General features: G+C 36.7%; 2 protein-coding genes across 12 annotated transcripts in view; one reads left to right on the top strand and one right to left on the bottom strand.

The window, feature by feature from the left end:
• The window catches only part of LOC119839497 (serine/threonine-protein kinase Doa), a 48991-nt gene extending 35382 nt beyond the window's left edge, over positions 1–13609 (top strand). For 6 of the 9 annotated variants that reach the window (XM_038365795.1, XM_038365796.1, XM_038365793.1 and 3 more), the window contains 10 exons: positions 5878–5959; positions 6496–6562; positions 7611–7724; positions 8065–8155; positions 8810–8989; positions 9561–9690; positions 10162–10306; positions 10803–10908; positions 11377–11524; positions 13209–13609. In XM_038365795.1, the coding sequence (XP_038221723.1) occupies positions 5878–5959; positions 6496–6562; positions 7611–7724; positions 8065–8155; positions 8810–8989; positions 9561–9690; positions 10162–10306; positions 10803–10908; positions 11377–11524; positions 13209–13279 (1134 nt within the window). In that variant the 3' untranslated portion in view covers positions 13280–13609. Of the gene's footprint in view, positions 1–1116; positions 1452–3100; positions 4926–5877; positions 5960–6495; positions 6563–7610; positions 7725–8064; positions 8156–8809; positions 8990–9560; positions 9691–10161; positions 10307–10802; positions 10909–11376; positions 11525–12498; positions 12530–13208 lie in introns of those variants that run through there. The other 3 variants (XM_038365791.1, XM_038365798.1, XM_038365792.1) reach the window with 3 other exon arrangements.
• A 1472-nt stretch (positions 13610–15081) lies between these two features.
• Positions 15082–15681, bottom strand: part of LOC119837293 (NADP-dependent malic enzyme-like) — a 23032-nt gene continuing 22432 nt past the window's right edge. For 2 of the 3 annotated variants that reach the window (XM_038362828.1, XM_038362821.1), the window contains exons 11-12: positions 15338–15461; positions 15118–15254 (exon numbers count right to left, since the gene is read on the bottom strand). In XM_038362828.1, coding sequence (XP_038218756.1) covers positions 15118–15254; positions 15338–15461 — 261 coding nt within the window. Of the gene's footprint in view, positions 15255–15337; positions 15462–15681 lie in introns of all 3 variants that reach the window. The other variant, XM_038362813.1, reaches the window with a different exon arrangement.

Below are 15681 nucleotides of genomic sequence, written 5' to 3'. Positions count from 1 at the left end.
TAAAGTTAATGACAAAAGAACAGAATAGTAATTTATTAATCATATCGCAAATAGTGTAAAACTTTTGAATGATTAAGTTTCAAGTGGAGGTCAAGTTTGCGACAGGGGTTTATCGAAAGTCGTTAGCGAGGCGAAGGCGGCCGATGTGCTGATAGGAAGAGATAAATGTGCTGCGCCCGACTGAAACACACCTATCTGGAAACGATTGCTTCCGCTCGACCTTGCTGTACCCTAAATTTGTTGGCATCATCAGTAGAACTTTCCCACAATTTATCGCGATACATTTCATTGTTTATCATTTATTCGATGTCAGAGGGCTTTGCTTGCTGAATAGCTGTTGTTATCACCCCATAAACATTGGGAACCTTGTCAAAGTTACCAAAGATAATACAAGCATCGGCTTGTCTTTCATGCGTTTCTGTCGTTGAACTAGCAACCTTTTATTGAATCACTATAAATTTGCAAGTTTCATTATCGTTCAGAGATTTTTAAGCTCGTTCAAACTATAATTTATCGATATATAATATAGTGGTTATCCACTATAGTGGTTGGGCATGCATCTGTGAACCCACATCAAATGCACATGAATGAATCTGATCACGTATAACTATACGTGATCAGTTGTCTTGTTAATAGCGATAATGAACCAGCAGTTATGTGGGGACCTCCGCACGGTTCATACAGTATAACTATTACAACATAATGTTTATCGGAATTCGGTTTATAAATACAGTTTTTTATCTTAGTAAAGATGATAAAAGTTAATTAATACGAGAATGTTATCAAATAATAATAACAAAATCAATGACCAAGTTTAATGAACTTGTTAATTAAGTTTCCCCGAAATAATTACTCATCTTCCCCAGTGCATTATGGGAAATAGTTGTTAATTTACGAGTATTGTCAACAATACGCGGATAAAACCTGTTACAACCGAAAGCTTGCTTTACAAATTGTCCTCGTCTTTTAATTGGTCTGTTTAAGTATCGGTCGGTTTAGTTTACATTTAGACATCGACCAACGCGAAGTGTCACACGCAAACGTTTCATAATATTGGAGCTTTCTGAAATGAAATATTTTTATTCCGATAAAGTAAATATTTCTACATGACATAATCGTATTCCAGTCATACAGTTTAACCGTGGAGCGCACATTACTAGCGTACGGTTTCATAATACAGTTGTGAATCAACCGGCGTTCTACCCGCTCGCCCCCGAGCGGCGATTTAGTCTGTGAAGTGTAGTGCAGTGATAAGTGCAAGGGTAATGGCCGAATTGGTAGTGAAACATGATCGCATGCGGATGCCCCTCCGGCTCACGTCCTTTTATGAACTATATAAAAGGTTCCTAAAGGAGCACGGCTGCAAGTGGCACGATGTTGCCAAACTTCTTAACATGGTCGCAGAGATTTTTTTCGATGTAGACGGTGCGTGTTGTAAGATTGCCGGCAAGGTCAGTTTCATCATAATAATGTTTTCTGATAAAAAAAATACGTCTAAGAGTACCCACTCGTGTTATTGACAAATTAATTTCGTAGTCACCAGATAATAAATATATTTAATTATTCATCCATACCCGTATATCGAATAAATAATAACGTAATAAAAATAATTCTACCGAATACTTCATTGAGAATCTTAATAACGTTACGCTTTGTCGGTCCATTGATGACGAGAAAGTTTTGTTATTATTTGCGTGAAAAGGAATCGGCATACCAGTTTTGCGTCCCTTTTTACCTGCACTACTCGGCCATTGTTAAACCCTGTCTTGTACAGCTGGCCAAAAAATTTGTACCCCCTGGCTTAGTACGTTGACAGAGTTCAAGACGAAATGAAAGTTGTCTATAAAGTTTCTTATTTAATAAAAAATAGCGATACGTTTATAAAATCTGTGATATTGATGTTTTTACACCTGTATACGATTGTAAATAATATGAAATTACGCGTTTCGAAAATTTTCCAAGGTTTAGTTGATCTATTTTACACGTGCGTTTCTATTGTTATTTACGAGGATGCAGACTACTTTATATCAGAGGTATGATTGAATCGCAGAAATAACACCAGTTTACTATACTATGCTACTTATTTGCAAATAACGTGAATTCTATTTCAGTTCAAGAATAATTCATCAAGTGTTCGCTTAAGTATTGTCTTGATATTGATCAGCAATTACTTTCGAGGCCGTTATAGGACGGTATTTACAGAAAATGTTACATGTAGCTGAAAAATGTTTGCTTTAGAAGTGAAAGTTGCTGCATGCAACTTTGTTACGTGAAGAATGTGATATTTCAGTTCCTCCGACGGTGACCGAACGATTTTACCGAGATCTCAAGCGTATAAATTAATATTATAAGCCGTATGAGTTATCTCTGTATAAATTAATGTGTAACATTCCAGTCTTTTAACGTGAAAACATATATAATGTGATATTAAAATAATAATAAAAATGGTGAACATTTAAAAACAGGTTAATTGACATTAGTTGCTGTATTACTAATTCCGCGAAGATACCACTATTATATTGTTAGTAAGTTTAAAATAAATAATTGCATATATATTTGTTTATAATACGATAAGCGTGAGATGGCACGCAGAGTATTCGTGTTACGTATCATCAGACACGCATCGCATCGCATGATGCTTTTTTATACCCGCATCCGTTCCTCATTGTTTCTGTTTGTCCGATCTATTATAAAGATAAGCGAGACGCTACTATCAATTGGTTAACCTATAACATCGGCTAGGGGATGCAATGTTATGTCTTAGAAAATATGCCGCTTGCGCATACGAAGCATATCGGTATTGTTCATTGCTCACACGCGCTCCACTAACCCAATTAGCGGTCGCTCATTGGCAAAACGGACTTGGCTCACCATGCGGAGAAATGCCCGTCACATTCATATCAACAAGGGTCAAATGTCCCACATATTCCTTATAAAATAATAAATTGTTCATAGCTGCCTCTTTTAAATTGCTGTTTAAACCTAAAGTGAACGTTTTGAAATTTTTATTTGCTAATTAAAGATTTAAATATGTAAATAACAGAATTTACAAATATAACAGTTGATGAATTGAAATATATAGAAATTATATGTATAATTGACGGCGTGGCTAGCGACTTCCCGGTTAAAAAATACAGTTTTGTTTTATCAAACATTATTAATATGTTTATAACGGGCGTAATGCGACGAAAATGCGCGTGCCGCGGCACCTCGGAGTGCGCAGGAGGGCGCTCCCACGGGTTACCGATATTTTTAGTTCGCAACCATTACTTGGCACCGACGGCCGTACTCAGCTGCGCTAGTGATCTTTCTCAAAACCTACCGCGCTTTAGGCCCACTCCCGGTCCGCAGTGAGGCTAGTGCCATGTCCCATTTTGAACCTGTCTTGTTAAATCTGTGATACTTTAGTACGCTAAGTGCCATTTTATTGAATATGTTTATCATGTAAGAATGATTGGAAAGAATTCAGTGTTTATTCCTGTGTGAATGGTGTTTCATTACAATTGAAGATTTATTACTAAATTACAATGGCCGGCATAAGTACGAGCGGAAGTGGAGCAACGAGTCCACGCCGGCAGCGATACACCCGGGCTTCTACCACCAGTGTGTCTCAATTACTCTCTGACGGATATTCGAGTATTATCAATCGACTTACGCGGCGTGGACCTTCCGAAAAGAACGACCCAATTATTGATTCCAAGCTTACGAGTTCTGCACGCACTCGATATGATGACAATTTGCTTACAAACAAAAACCCCGCTTTGGCAAATGTAAGACGCTACGAAAACAATAGACACATTTCTCCGTATAAATCCTACTCATCTGGTTTGTCATCGACCACAAAGAAATTGAGTGACGATCGCACATTTAATTACCTAGGTTCGACCAAAACTCATGTCAAAACATCTCCCATTCACAGTGCGTCTGGTTTCAGTGCTCTGGGCCGCAGTGAGTCATTTCGTAGAGCTCATATTAAAGACAAGTCATCGCCACTTGTTAAACGATATCCGTTGAAAGAGACAAATAATAATATAGACAGTACAATTATGTTGGGGAGTACAAGAAGTCGTTTAGAGGATAAATACTCATCGGTTTTAGATAAAATTGCAATAATGAAAAAAGAAAAAGCTCGTAAGGAAATAGAAGACCGAGAAAAAACATTAGAACCAGAGCCAACCTTTTCTAGCAGAGGATTAATGAGGAGTTTGACAACTGCTGTGTTTGGTGAAAATTCTTTTAAAAGAAATATGTATTCCCGCGAAAAGACTCGGGACAAAACTCCATACAGAAACACGGCTGATCGACGTTTATCTTCTCATAAACAAAACGAGAAAACTGAATTAAAAAATGGTTTCGACTTGAGTAAAGATCGTTCGAATTTTGGCAAAGATAGGAATAGCGTGTACAGAAAACATCAAAGAAGATCCTTGCGTGCTGAAAAAAGTGAAACGGAACGGAAAACTAATAAACTTTCCTTGAGGCCTGTGGATATTAGTTTGCAAAGTGGTGCTAGGGATTTAGTCTCACCACCTCAACAAATGAATGTAGATTCAAAATCAAATATTACAAAAACCCCTGCATCTTCGCCCAGTAAAGAAATAGGAAGGCAAAAGCAAATATATTTCCCGTCGAGCGATGAAGACGATGACGATGACGACAAAACGCCTGTCGGTGATCTGATATTGAATGACCGTGAAACACGACGTAAAGAGATACAGAGCCTTATAATGAAATACGCTCACTTAGATGAAGTTTATGGTCGAATTACCGAAAAAGAACCCAACGGAATATCAAAAGCACCAACGGTGATAAAAAAAACCGAACCAATAGGTGTAGGCGATGTTGTCGCACTACCTCCTGAGTTGAGAAGCCGTCAAAGACCGCAGCGACCCCGCCACCTGATGAGGCACGCGGCCACGCCGCCTGTAAGCACAAGCTTATCGCCTTCGCATATGTGTGCTGCTAACATTTATACCTGGTCCGTGTTTTTTTTAATACTGGACTTTAGTCAAGCTTTAAATATTTTTTCCATAAATAATTTAACCATTAATTATAATCATATACTTAGTTTTCAAAAGTAAAATTGAAAATGTAAATCATTTTAGAAAAACAAAATTTATTTCCAATCAATTAGCAATGAAACCAACACTACTCATGCAATATAAATGGTTCGCTTTAAATGCATGCAATGGAGGTTAAAAACTTTCAATATTTGAGGTGTACAAAAAATAAATCGCGAGAGGGTACTCTGTAACGAACATGTCAGTTTGCTATTACTCGGTGAAAACTTACGAGTGAATTAATAATGCAATGATAGTGCATGTTTTTAACTTTTTCGTACATTTTATTCAGTCTAACATGTTTTTATTTTGTATGAAAGTGTTTTCACACTCAAAACATAAAATGAGTCCAGTCGTAACATCAAATGACAAAGTTAGTAAAGTGATTTTCGTGATGCAAAAATTATAACGTAACCGATAAGTAGTTGGATCGGGTGGACACTGGTATTCCATTATGTGTGAAGATGTCGAGTGATGGATGGATGTGTGAGTGAAGTGCGGCACCGTCCCGGCCCTCCCTTCCCGTCCCGATCCTCGCGAGCAGCGCTGCTGGGGGACGCCCGAGCGGTTCACCTCGGGCGTCCGCTAAGCGCGTGACCGCATCAGCGCCCACCCGTCCGCCCTCTAACAGCATGTACGACACTCAATACCAAATGTCGCTTGTCTGACGGGCAACCGTTCCATTGTCTGATTGTTGGGTACAACACTACTCGGGTCGTGGCGAACGCGTGGCGCTTCATCGTGGCATGTGGCTGGGGCGTGGCGTGGCGCGGCGTGCGGCTCGCTTGCGGTGCGGCGGCGGCGGCGGCGCCTGCAGAGCTCCCGGGCACGCTCCTCCGTCAAGGACGACAAGGATGGACACCTCGTCTACTGGCCCGGCTATGTCATGGGAGCGAGATGTTCGTGTCCACAGCATAACTATAACCGGCTCTATGTATTGTAACATAACACACACACGCACACACACCGTACACTGCAGATACACGTCACATTTAACACATAACCATTTGATATTTTCTTTACACTTTTCACGGTTAGATACAACTATCCATTTATACATAACAGAAAGCGTCACATTTGTAAAACATCAAATTATTTTTATATATCCCACAGTTAAACTCCCATAGATCAGATATTCGTGTCTGACGTTTTTATGAATACATTTTCATGCTTTATTTTCTTTTTTTTAATTTGAAAGTTTTTCAAGAATCAAAGTAATTTTTATATTAAGAGTCATGTTGGAGCTGGAAACATTGGTTTTGGTATGATTTTTATGTAGGGAATTGGAATGTTATTATAATTATTCTATTTGTATTTTTTCTGTTATATCTATTATCTATTTTTTGTGTTTCACTTTTTGGTAAACCAATGACAAATCTCTATCATGACTTTGTTTTAAATGTAATGTAATAATCGTTTCGATTATTTATTTCAGACAAAATCATCGACACACTTGGCGAGGGCACATTCGGCAAGGTGGTTGAGGTGAAAGACTTGGAAATGTAAGTTATTTTCCCGCATAAATATTTCATTCTTATAATGAACTTGCCTAAATTTCTTATAATTATAAAATAACTTGTATTATATAATCGAAGGGCAGCTTAAAATGTAAATGACCCTAAAATGTATAGAAATGCTATTGCATATAATTTATACTTGTGTTTGTGTTTATCTATACTTACTTGTATATGCAATACATTCATTGGTGTTTATTTAAAAATGTTTTTGCATACAATCAACAGCAGATCAAAAAGTGCACGTTATTGTCAATAATATAATAACCATCAATAACATTAGTTGGTTAGTTAAACATTCGATATGAGAGCAAAACAACACATATCGGATCCATCAGCCATGTAACTCCATTATGTAAAGGAAAGAGACTGAACTCTTTCGTCAGCTTGCAATTGATTCAGAATGATCTCTACGTTTGGCAGCTTAGCAAATTTATTTATACCACTTTCAGTTTGTTTTGCAAACTCGATATAGAATGGATTTAAATTTATCGACCCTTGCCCCAGCAACTTGATTATCTTTATTTCACTTTGATGTTCTGTTGTGAAACTATTTGCAATAATAAAATTAATAATATTGTTTATTGAATGTTGTAACGAATTATATTGAATTTACTAGCTGCACCCAGCAAACGCTGTTCTGCCTTACTCTTATCATTTAGGGTTATAAAAAATAGATGTTGGCCGATTCTCATAGATACCGGATAAGCACATAAAATTTCATCAAAATCAGTCAAGCCGTTTCGGAGGAGTATGGCAACGAAAACTGTGACACGAGAATTTTATATATCAGAAGATGTTAAACCTTCAGTAAACATAATCAGAAAAAAATGCTTTTGAATTTTATGTACCATGATAATATATATATGGCTGGTAGTTTTCTGTGCACAAATATTTCAAGTAAAATTTGTGGGTGTCGTAACACTCCGGTGCAAGTATATTTTGGGATATCATGAATGTAACCGCACAGGTGTATTTCAGTATTATAATTGTATATACAAAAGATGTTAAAAAATGTTCGTTTTTTTTTTTCCAGGGAGCACAGAATGGCTCTGAAGATAATAAAGAATGTTGAGAAGTACAGAGAGGCTGCAAAACTAGAGATTAATGTATTAGAAAAGTTAGCCGATATAGATCCCGATTGTAAGAAGTGAGTATACGGAGTTCTCGAGCTTTACAACTTATATAATAGTCGTGAGGCGAGCGGGGCTTTGGTATTGCGTGTATTGAACCTGATGTGCTGTTAATCCGCGGACATTACAGTATATAAACGCGCGAATGTAGCAATATTTGACCTTGCACGTTTATATGCGACGTTATGGTCCGCGCTGGCAGCCCGCCAATGAAGAAGTCGATGTCAACGAAAACACAAAAATACCGTCTGCCGCTCGCATTATACTCTTAAAAATTTCATATAAATCTCTAGGATAGCCTTGATTATGTATTTATGACTGTCCGTAATTAATTGTTATTCGTGCTATCCGTTGCAGTTTGTGCGTGAAAATGTTGGACTGGTTCGAGTACCACGGGCACATGTGCATCGCGTTCGAGATGCTCGGCCAGAGTGTGTTCGACTTCCTGGTGAGTCGGTTTGCGATCATTTATTTACGTCAATGCTGCGCCGGTTCGTTTCATATTTTCCGCTTGTGTTTAGTCTAGAACGTTGACGAACGAATCGCACAAAAACCGGCGTGTATTGCTCGCTAGGTGTAACATGTATAAATAGACACTTTGTAAGCTATATTTGTTTACGAAATGGGACGAGAATAACAGTGCTAATATTCAAATTTAATTTGGGACAGGTTTTTTCTGCAAGCTACGGTTCATAAATAGTATCTTTTTATTTATGTATCCTTCAATACATGAATATGTTTTGGTATTGACTCATATTTTTGGTTATTCTTTTCGTCTGAACTATTTTAAAATGATATATCTGAATTAAGAAGTCATTACTTTTCAAATTCATCTGCTTAACTATGAATTAACAGACGACTAGTCTTAATTATATGTTGCTTGCTTCATACGTTCCTTTACAATTTTCTTTGACTGCCATGCTCCTATTGGTCTTAGTCTGTATGTTGTTGGCCTACAAACCTTCCTAAACAAGTGGACTATCCGAAAAAAATCAATTACAAATTTTTTGCGGTTAGTGCGTTCGATCAAATTATACCATAATTCATATAGATGATACACACACAGAACGTATATAAACGTGCTACATACAATTGCGAACAGAAAGACAACAACTACCAGCCGTACCCGCTGGAGCAGGTGCGCCACATCGCGTACCAGCTGATATACAGCGTGCTGTTCCTGCACGACAACAAGCTGACGCACACCGACCTCAAGCCGGAGAACATCCTGTTCGTCGACAGCGACTATGAGCTCGTGTCTGTATATAGTAGTTCTAAGAAGGTTGGTACTACATATACGTATACAGTCTATATTCTAGTGTATGCCCACTGTCCGTGCTAATATTGTAAATGTGAAAGTAGCTCTGTCTGTTTTTTGTTCATGCCAAAATTCCTGAATCGATTAAGATGAAGTGTGGTAAGGAGATAGTTCGAGACCCGAGAAGGGAGTTAACTATTGGCATTAACAAGTTTGAACCTATTCTTACAAACAGGTATACTGTAAGACCTGAAAGTAGGATGTTATATGAAACAACTGAAACAGCTATTTATGTCTTGGACAAACAAATTAATGAACTATTTTGTACTGGCTTTTGCTAAAGTATTTTTGCGAAACATTATAAAAAACGAATACAGAATTTAGAACTAAATACTAAACTAACAGTTTTTTTTTTTTGTCCCGTGTCCCCTACTGGGGTATGGGGCAGATGATATACATCTGTTCCACTGATCGATTTAAAACTAACAGTAAATACTAATAACTTTACAATCAATTGTATTCTTTAGTTGTTTATTGTATACAAGATACTTGTTATTTATAACAGTTTCAACATGAACAATGCGTTTAATTGCAGAAACATGACTTGCGCCGCGTGAAGCGCAGCGACGTTCGGCTCATAGACTTCGGCAGCGCGACCTTCGACCACGAGCACCACAGCACCATCGTATCCACTAGACACTACAGAGCGCCTGAAGTTATATTAGGTGGATAAATATATTAGATTGTGTTGATCCTCGTAACGCTATAAACTATTCCCGATATTTTTTTTAACAAGTTTGTGGGTATGCTTTAAATTGATCGCGCCTTAATTTACAGAATACAAATTATTATATATATCGCTGAATTACGCGTTCCATCGAACGTGACGTTAACGTTAGACTCGCTAAAATTAATGAAACCCACTACAACCGAATGTCTTATACACAAAGTATCAAACGAGCTACATCGGACAATACATTCGGACTATTTTTATCCGACTTGAATCAAAAGGAGGTTATCCATTGAAATGTTTTTTTTATTTGTTACCTCCGAGGTATTCGGCTGTGTGAACTGATTTGATGATTTGTTTTGAAAGCTGTCGCCTCCTGTGCGGTCCTATTGAAGTTAGTCTAATTCTAACAATTTGAAGATTTTTGTTAAAAATAGTTATCATCATGCACATTTGGTTATTACAGAACTAGGCTGGTCACAGCCGTGCGACGTGTGGTCGATCGGCTGCATCATGTTCGAGCTGCACCTCGGCATCACGCTGTTCCAGACGCACGACAACCGCGAACACCTCGCCATGATGGAGAGGATCCTTGGACCGATACCCTACAGGTAGCATTGCTTGTTCGTTATTATACGATTTATGAGTGTGTTGATATGTTGTCCAACTAACTTTGTAAAATAGAAAAACTTAAATGGATTTAAAACGATGATTAATGCAATATATACCGTCTGCCCGTGATCACGCTCGCCATAAAGTGTTCGGAATAAATAATAATAAATTCCGTTTTTTTATTTTTTTAATATCTAAAAGTAACAGTGGCGTAAAATCAAAAATATGAAAAAAACTAATCGGTTGAACCCGCTTAGCGTAATCATAGAGTCATTCGGGAATAGTGTAGTTAATTGCATTGAAATAGTATTGAATTGGTGAATTTGTTAATTGTGTAATTTATTAATTAAATATCCAATATTTAAATCATAGGAGATTTCATTTTTAATATCCAGTATCTACAAAAAGATAGTACTAGATAACAAAAAAAAAATTGTGTTTCTGTTTTAGGTAATATTTATAAATAATAATTGAATTGTTTAATGTTGTTTACAGAATGGCGAGGAAAACAAGAACAAAATATTTCTATCACGGCAAATTAGACTGGGACGAAAAGTCGTCGGCGGGCAGATATGTTAGGGACAATTGTAAACCACTTTTGGTAAGTTTTACTTTTTTATTAAAAGGTTAGATTTTGTAAGAAGAATGTTGCAAGATGTATTTTTCGCTGTTTGTACACTAAACGATTTTATTCACATTTTGTACCATTTGTCGTGGTTCAATGACAATATAAAATTTTAATTAGTATATTTTATTATCCTGATTAGGATCGATATTTAATAATTTCCTTGCATATGCTCACAGTATAGTTGATTCTATTATTGTAACATGCTTTTTCAGTTTATTTATTTATTTATTTTTATATTTATAGTGATATTATAAAACTGAAGAGTTTGTTTGATGGAACGCGGTAATCGATGAAACTACTGGTCCGATTCGAAAAATGCTTTCAGTGTTAAATTGCACATTTATCAGCGGACCGCTCGTTTCTTATAAGCGTTTTCGTGAACACAATAGTATATTTGATTGCTCCGTGTCCGACTATAACAATGCTTGGGCCGTCCCGCAGAGGTACCTGCAGAGCAACAGCGAGGAGCACCGGCAGCTGTTCGACCTGATCGCGCGCATGCTGGACTACGAGCCGGCGCAGCGCATCACGCTGCGCGACGCGCTCAAGCACCCCTTCTTCGCGAAGCTGCCCGCGCACCAGCGGCTAGGTGCGCCCCACTCCCTCCCGCTCCCTCCCGCTCCCTCCCGCTCCCTCCCGCTCCCTCGCACACAGGAATCTGAAATGGCGGTGCTCGCTTGCACACTGTTTATCAATTTGTAGCGCAATTGCAAGCCGCCGTTTACGGTTCCTTCCTATAATGTGTCGGCCTATAATATTAATGTGATGATTCGCGATAATGAATAGCTGATAATAGTAGCTGCCAACGCCCATGAATCTTTGCAATAGACCTCTCCAAAAAACTTTAAAAGATAAGGGATAAAGAAAGGGATTGTTGAGGAAAAAAAGAAAAATAGGAATGGATATAGATATCGGCATATATGCGTAATTAAAGTAATTTCTATAAACTACTGTAATTACGTTCCTTAATCCTATGATTTGATGAAGGTTTCTTCTAAGACCGTTGAACTCACCTTTTTTAGCTTATATACCATATAATCTATTATTATACGAGTGTGTGCTCGTTGATTAATCTGGGGTGATAATGCAGAGGTGGTGTTTTCTCTTGTACATTCATATTGGAATATAGATCATAGTCTTTTTATAGTGCCAAGAAAAGTTCACATTTAAAAAAAAAGCTTACGGTAAAATTTTATGCAATTGCATTTCTGTTATTACATTTTCTATAAGGATTATTCCAAGTTATGAAAACATAAATCGGCAAGACAGCACAAGATCAATTTTCTTTTTAATAATAAATTATTTTCTCAATAGAATATAGGATGTGTATTGTGTATATAAAGCACGCTACTGATGTGTCATTTTAATTCTATTATCTCTAAAGATAATATTTGATCTTAAATTGTGTGTCTTAATAAATAAAAAATAGCAATTAACCATTGCTTTTGCATGGTCTTAGCGCTAAGTTTTCAAATGAAAAAGATTGTAAGGAAATATTTCAAATTTGATATGGTGATTAGCGAATTTCGGTTCGCAGTTTTGATACTAAATTCTTTGTTATAGGACACCCGTTTACAAGGGCATCATATCTTAGGTCAGGACTCATTATCATTGTTAGACGCTTATTAAGTTTCGTTTTTCATACTCAAAGCATAGTATGACATGAAACTTTTCTTGTGTTGTCAGTGTGTTTATAATTTGGGCTTTATTATTGTTACTTTCTGTTAAATAACATTTCTCTTTATTTGAGCTTGAGCCTTAGATTTTGTTTTCGTTGTATAATATTTTTTTGACTATTTCGTTCGCATGTACCTCGTCGTAACATCATTCAATATTTGTTTAAAGATTTATCCTCATTTAATTGTTAAAAATGTAGGTTAAATTTTCTAGTTGACGCAAAGTTTACAGTCTTTATTACTGTTTGTTTTAATACAACTCTGGGAACTAATTTCTTACTTTGGCAATTGTTTTAACATCTCTATGTTATAACAGACAGTAATACTGTAAAGCTACAAACCCACTGACTGACGGACATCGCTTTCCTCGGAAGTTGAATTAAAAGTGGGGAGGTAATCATAAAAAAATAATAATTTGACTTCACTAAGCAACGATGGAACAGTGTACAGAATTATTTTGTAATATTTATAAACATATCAAAAATTTTCTTAAATAGACTACGTAAAAATATAATTTCATTGTTTTCTAAATGCGTGGATTGCTACATTGTAATATGATTGAAGGTGTGAAACTAAGGAGTAGTGTTGTATGCACAGGCAATGACCGCGGCCGCTGCAACGGTGAGAGCTCGGGGTCGCGCGAGCGCTCGCACTCGCTGAGCAGGTGAGGGCCGGCGCGGCAACGTCGCTCCCGCTCCCCGGCGCCCGGCGCGCGCGCGGCGTCGCCGCACCGCGCCGCGACGTGACGTGCCGCGCGCTCGCGGCTCACGTGACGTGACGTGACGCGCGCTCGCGGCTGACGCGACGTGCCGTGACGGGCCGCCCCTCGACGCCGCGCCAAGCGCTGTCGATGTATAATAAACTTGTACATTAATGAAGTGATAAGTGATATATTTTGTCGAACATTAATTTTAGGTAATATTTTGTTGTGAATCGGTACTTCTCAATTTGTATTTATAAATAAATATTCGAAATAAAGACTGTTGGTCTGAGTTAAATTGTCTTTTGATTTTCTATCCTACATCTCACGCACGTTGCACATATTTATTTTATCAAGGAATTATCGGCCTCTGCCGGCATATGTCATATCTCAGAAAAATGAATACAAGATTAAGTAAAAATCTATCTAATTTACTCTAGAATCACTTGAAAAAAAATCGAGATGATTTCTCGTATATTGTAATGATTTTTATTAATTTTCATTTTTTCTGCCGAATCAAATTAATAGCATTAAATTGTCAACGCACTTTCAAATAACTATATATCCTAAAGTATATCATAAATTTTTCGTTGTTTTTTATAGCAGTGGATCACATAACACGTACTTTGTTAAAAATGTTGTATAATTGTAGTCTTTAGTAAATTACTAATGACAAACTGGTAAACTATGTGCAATGTTCACACTCATCACTCAATAATTATACATGAAACTTTTAACGAGGTAAGTCTGCGTTCGCTGTTTTTTGCACAATCTTTTGTAACAACACACGATTCGTCCGCGCTGCACCTGCTTTATTTTATTTCAAGAATGAGTTGTCTGGCTGCTGTTTAAAAAATAGTAGTTATAGATTAGATACATAATACTGTCATTTATTTCATAAAAGAAGAATGAATGGAAACAGCTTCCAGGTCAACGCGTTGCAATAACAGATACAAAGAACAGAATAGACAGTTGCAATCACGTCAATATTTTAAATTAAAATCAATATCCGTTGCATCTCTTAAAACAGAAATCTCAGAAACAGGAAAGGCATTTAGACGGAGGACCAACTTTGCTTTATATTATGTATTGATTGGTTTTTTGAGAAAAGAAATATATTCTAGAAATAAAAAAACGATTTCATATAGACAATAAATTTTATTTATTATAAATTTACAAATAAATTGCAGTCATTCATAAAATTAAAATATATTTCTAACATTGTGTAATAAATAGTAAACAATTTAATTAGGTTCCCAGTAACAAAGATTGTTTATAATACAAATGGTAAATGATATTTGGAAAAGCTGAAATGAAAAGAAAAATTAAGAATCGTATCAATAATTAATTGAACATATTAAACACGAGAAAAGACTACTTTAATGGTAACTTATTTGGAATGTATGTTAACATTATGAAAGATCTTAATTTCCAAAGAATATTAAATAATTAGCCGGTAGCCCCTCTATCTCTCCCATTATCACAGTACATACTCAATTTTTATATTAATTTACTTCTTTTTTTATATATTCGTACCTTACAATTTACCTTTTAAGTACCGCCATTGAAGCGCAAAATAATGTAATAAATAGATTTCGTGATTCGTCAGATATTAAGTAACAATTTGTGAAAATAAGTAACACATGCATACAGTATTTGTGAACAAAAAAAAATCATCCGTTCAGTAATCGGGTAATGGTGAAAACTTTGTTTCTTTTTAATATTATTTAAATATGGATTACATTTTTATTTTTATTGGTAACTTTTTTATTGGATTTCATTATAGACTCATGCAGCACAGACTATCTACATCTGATGCACGGTGGGCCCGTCGTCCGGCCAGCTGTAGACGGGCGGAATGGCGGGAGAATACCTCACGTCATACATTTGGGCGCGAATAAACGCCTCCGTGTCTATGGGCTGTGGCAGAACTGTAGCTTTACCTGTACAAAAAAAATATTGTATGATCCGAGAACACACTTAATTATTAAGTAATTTGTTCTAATTCGTTTGAACTAAAGTTTACCCGTCTTGTAAGCGTGATCAACAATCTTCTTGGCGATCTTGACTGAGCAGTTTTGGATGTCCTCTAGCGGCGGGTACAGACTGCCGTGGCTCAGATCGTCATCGGAGACAATTTCAGCGAGAGCCTTATAAAAAACAAATCAAATTATTGTCATAATTCTGAATCTAAACATGTGAAAATCTGTTTAACAAAATATTAAATAAGCCAACTGCAATTTTTCTCCTTTTCAATCGACTTCAATAACATCGATATTTTAGGATTGTTTTTTGATTTGAAAGCCGCCGCCGTGTGGTCGCAATTCAATTCGGTTTAGTTCCAATAATTTGAAGGCGATACTGTTTTTT

Source organism: Zerene cesonia, chromosome 3, assembly GCF_012273895.1.
Source record: "Zerene cesonia ecotype Mississippi chromosome 3, Zerene_cesonia_1.1, whole genome shotgun sequence".
NCBI lineage: Eukaryota > Metazoa > Arthropoda > Insecta > Lepidoptera > Pieridae > Zerene > Zerene cesonia.
The sequence above is the reverse complement of the archived record's forward strand: the minus strand, read 5'-3'. Positions and strand labels throughout refer to the sequence as shown.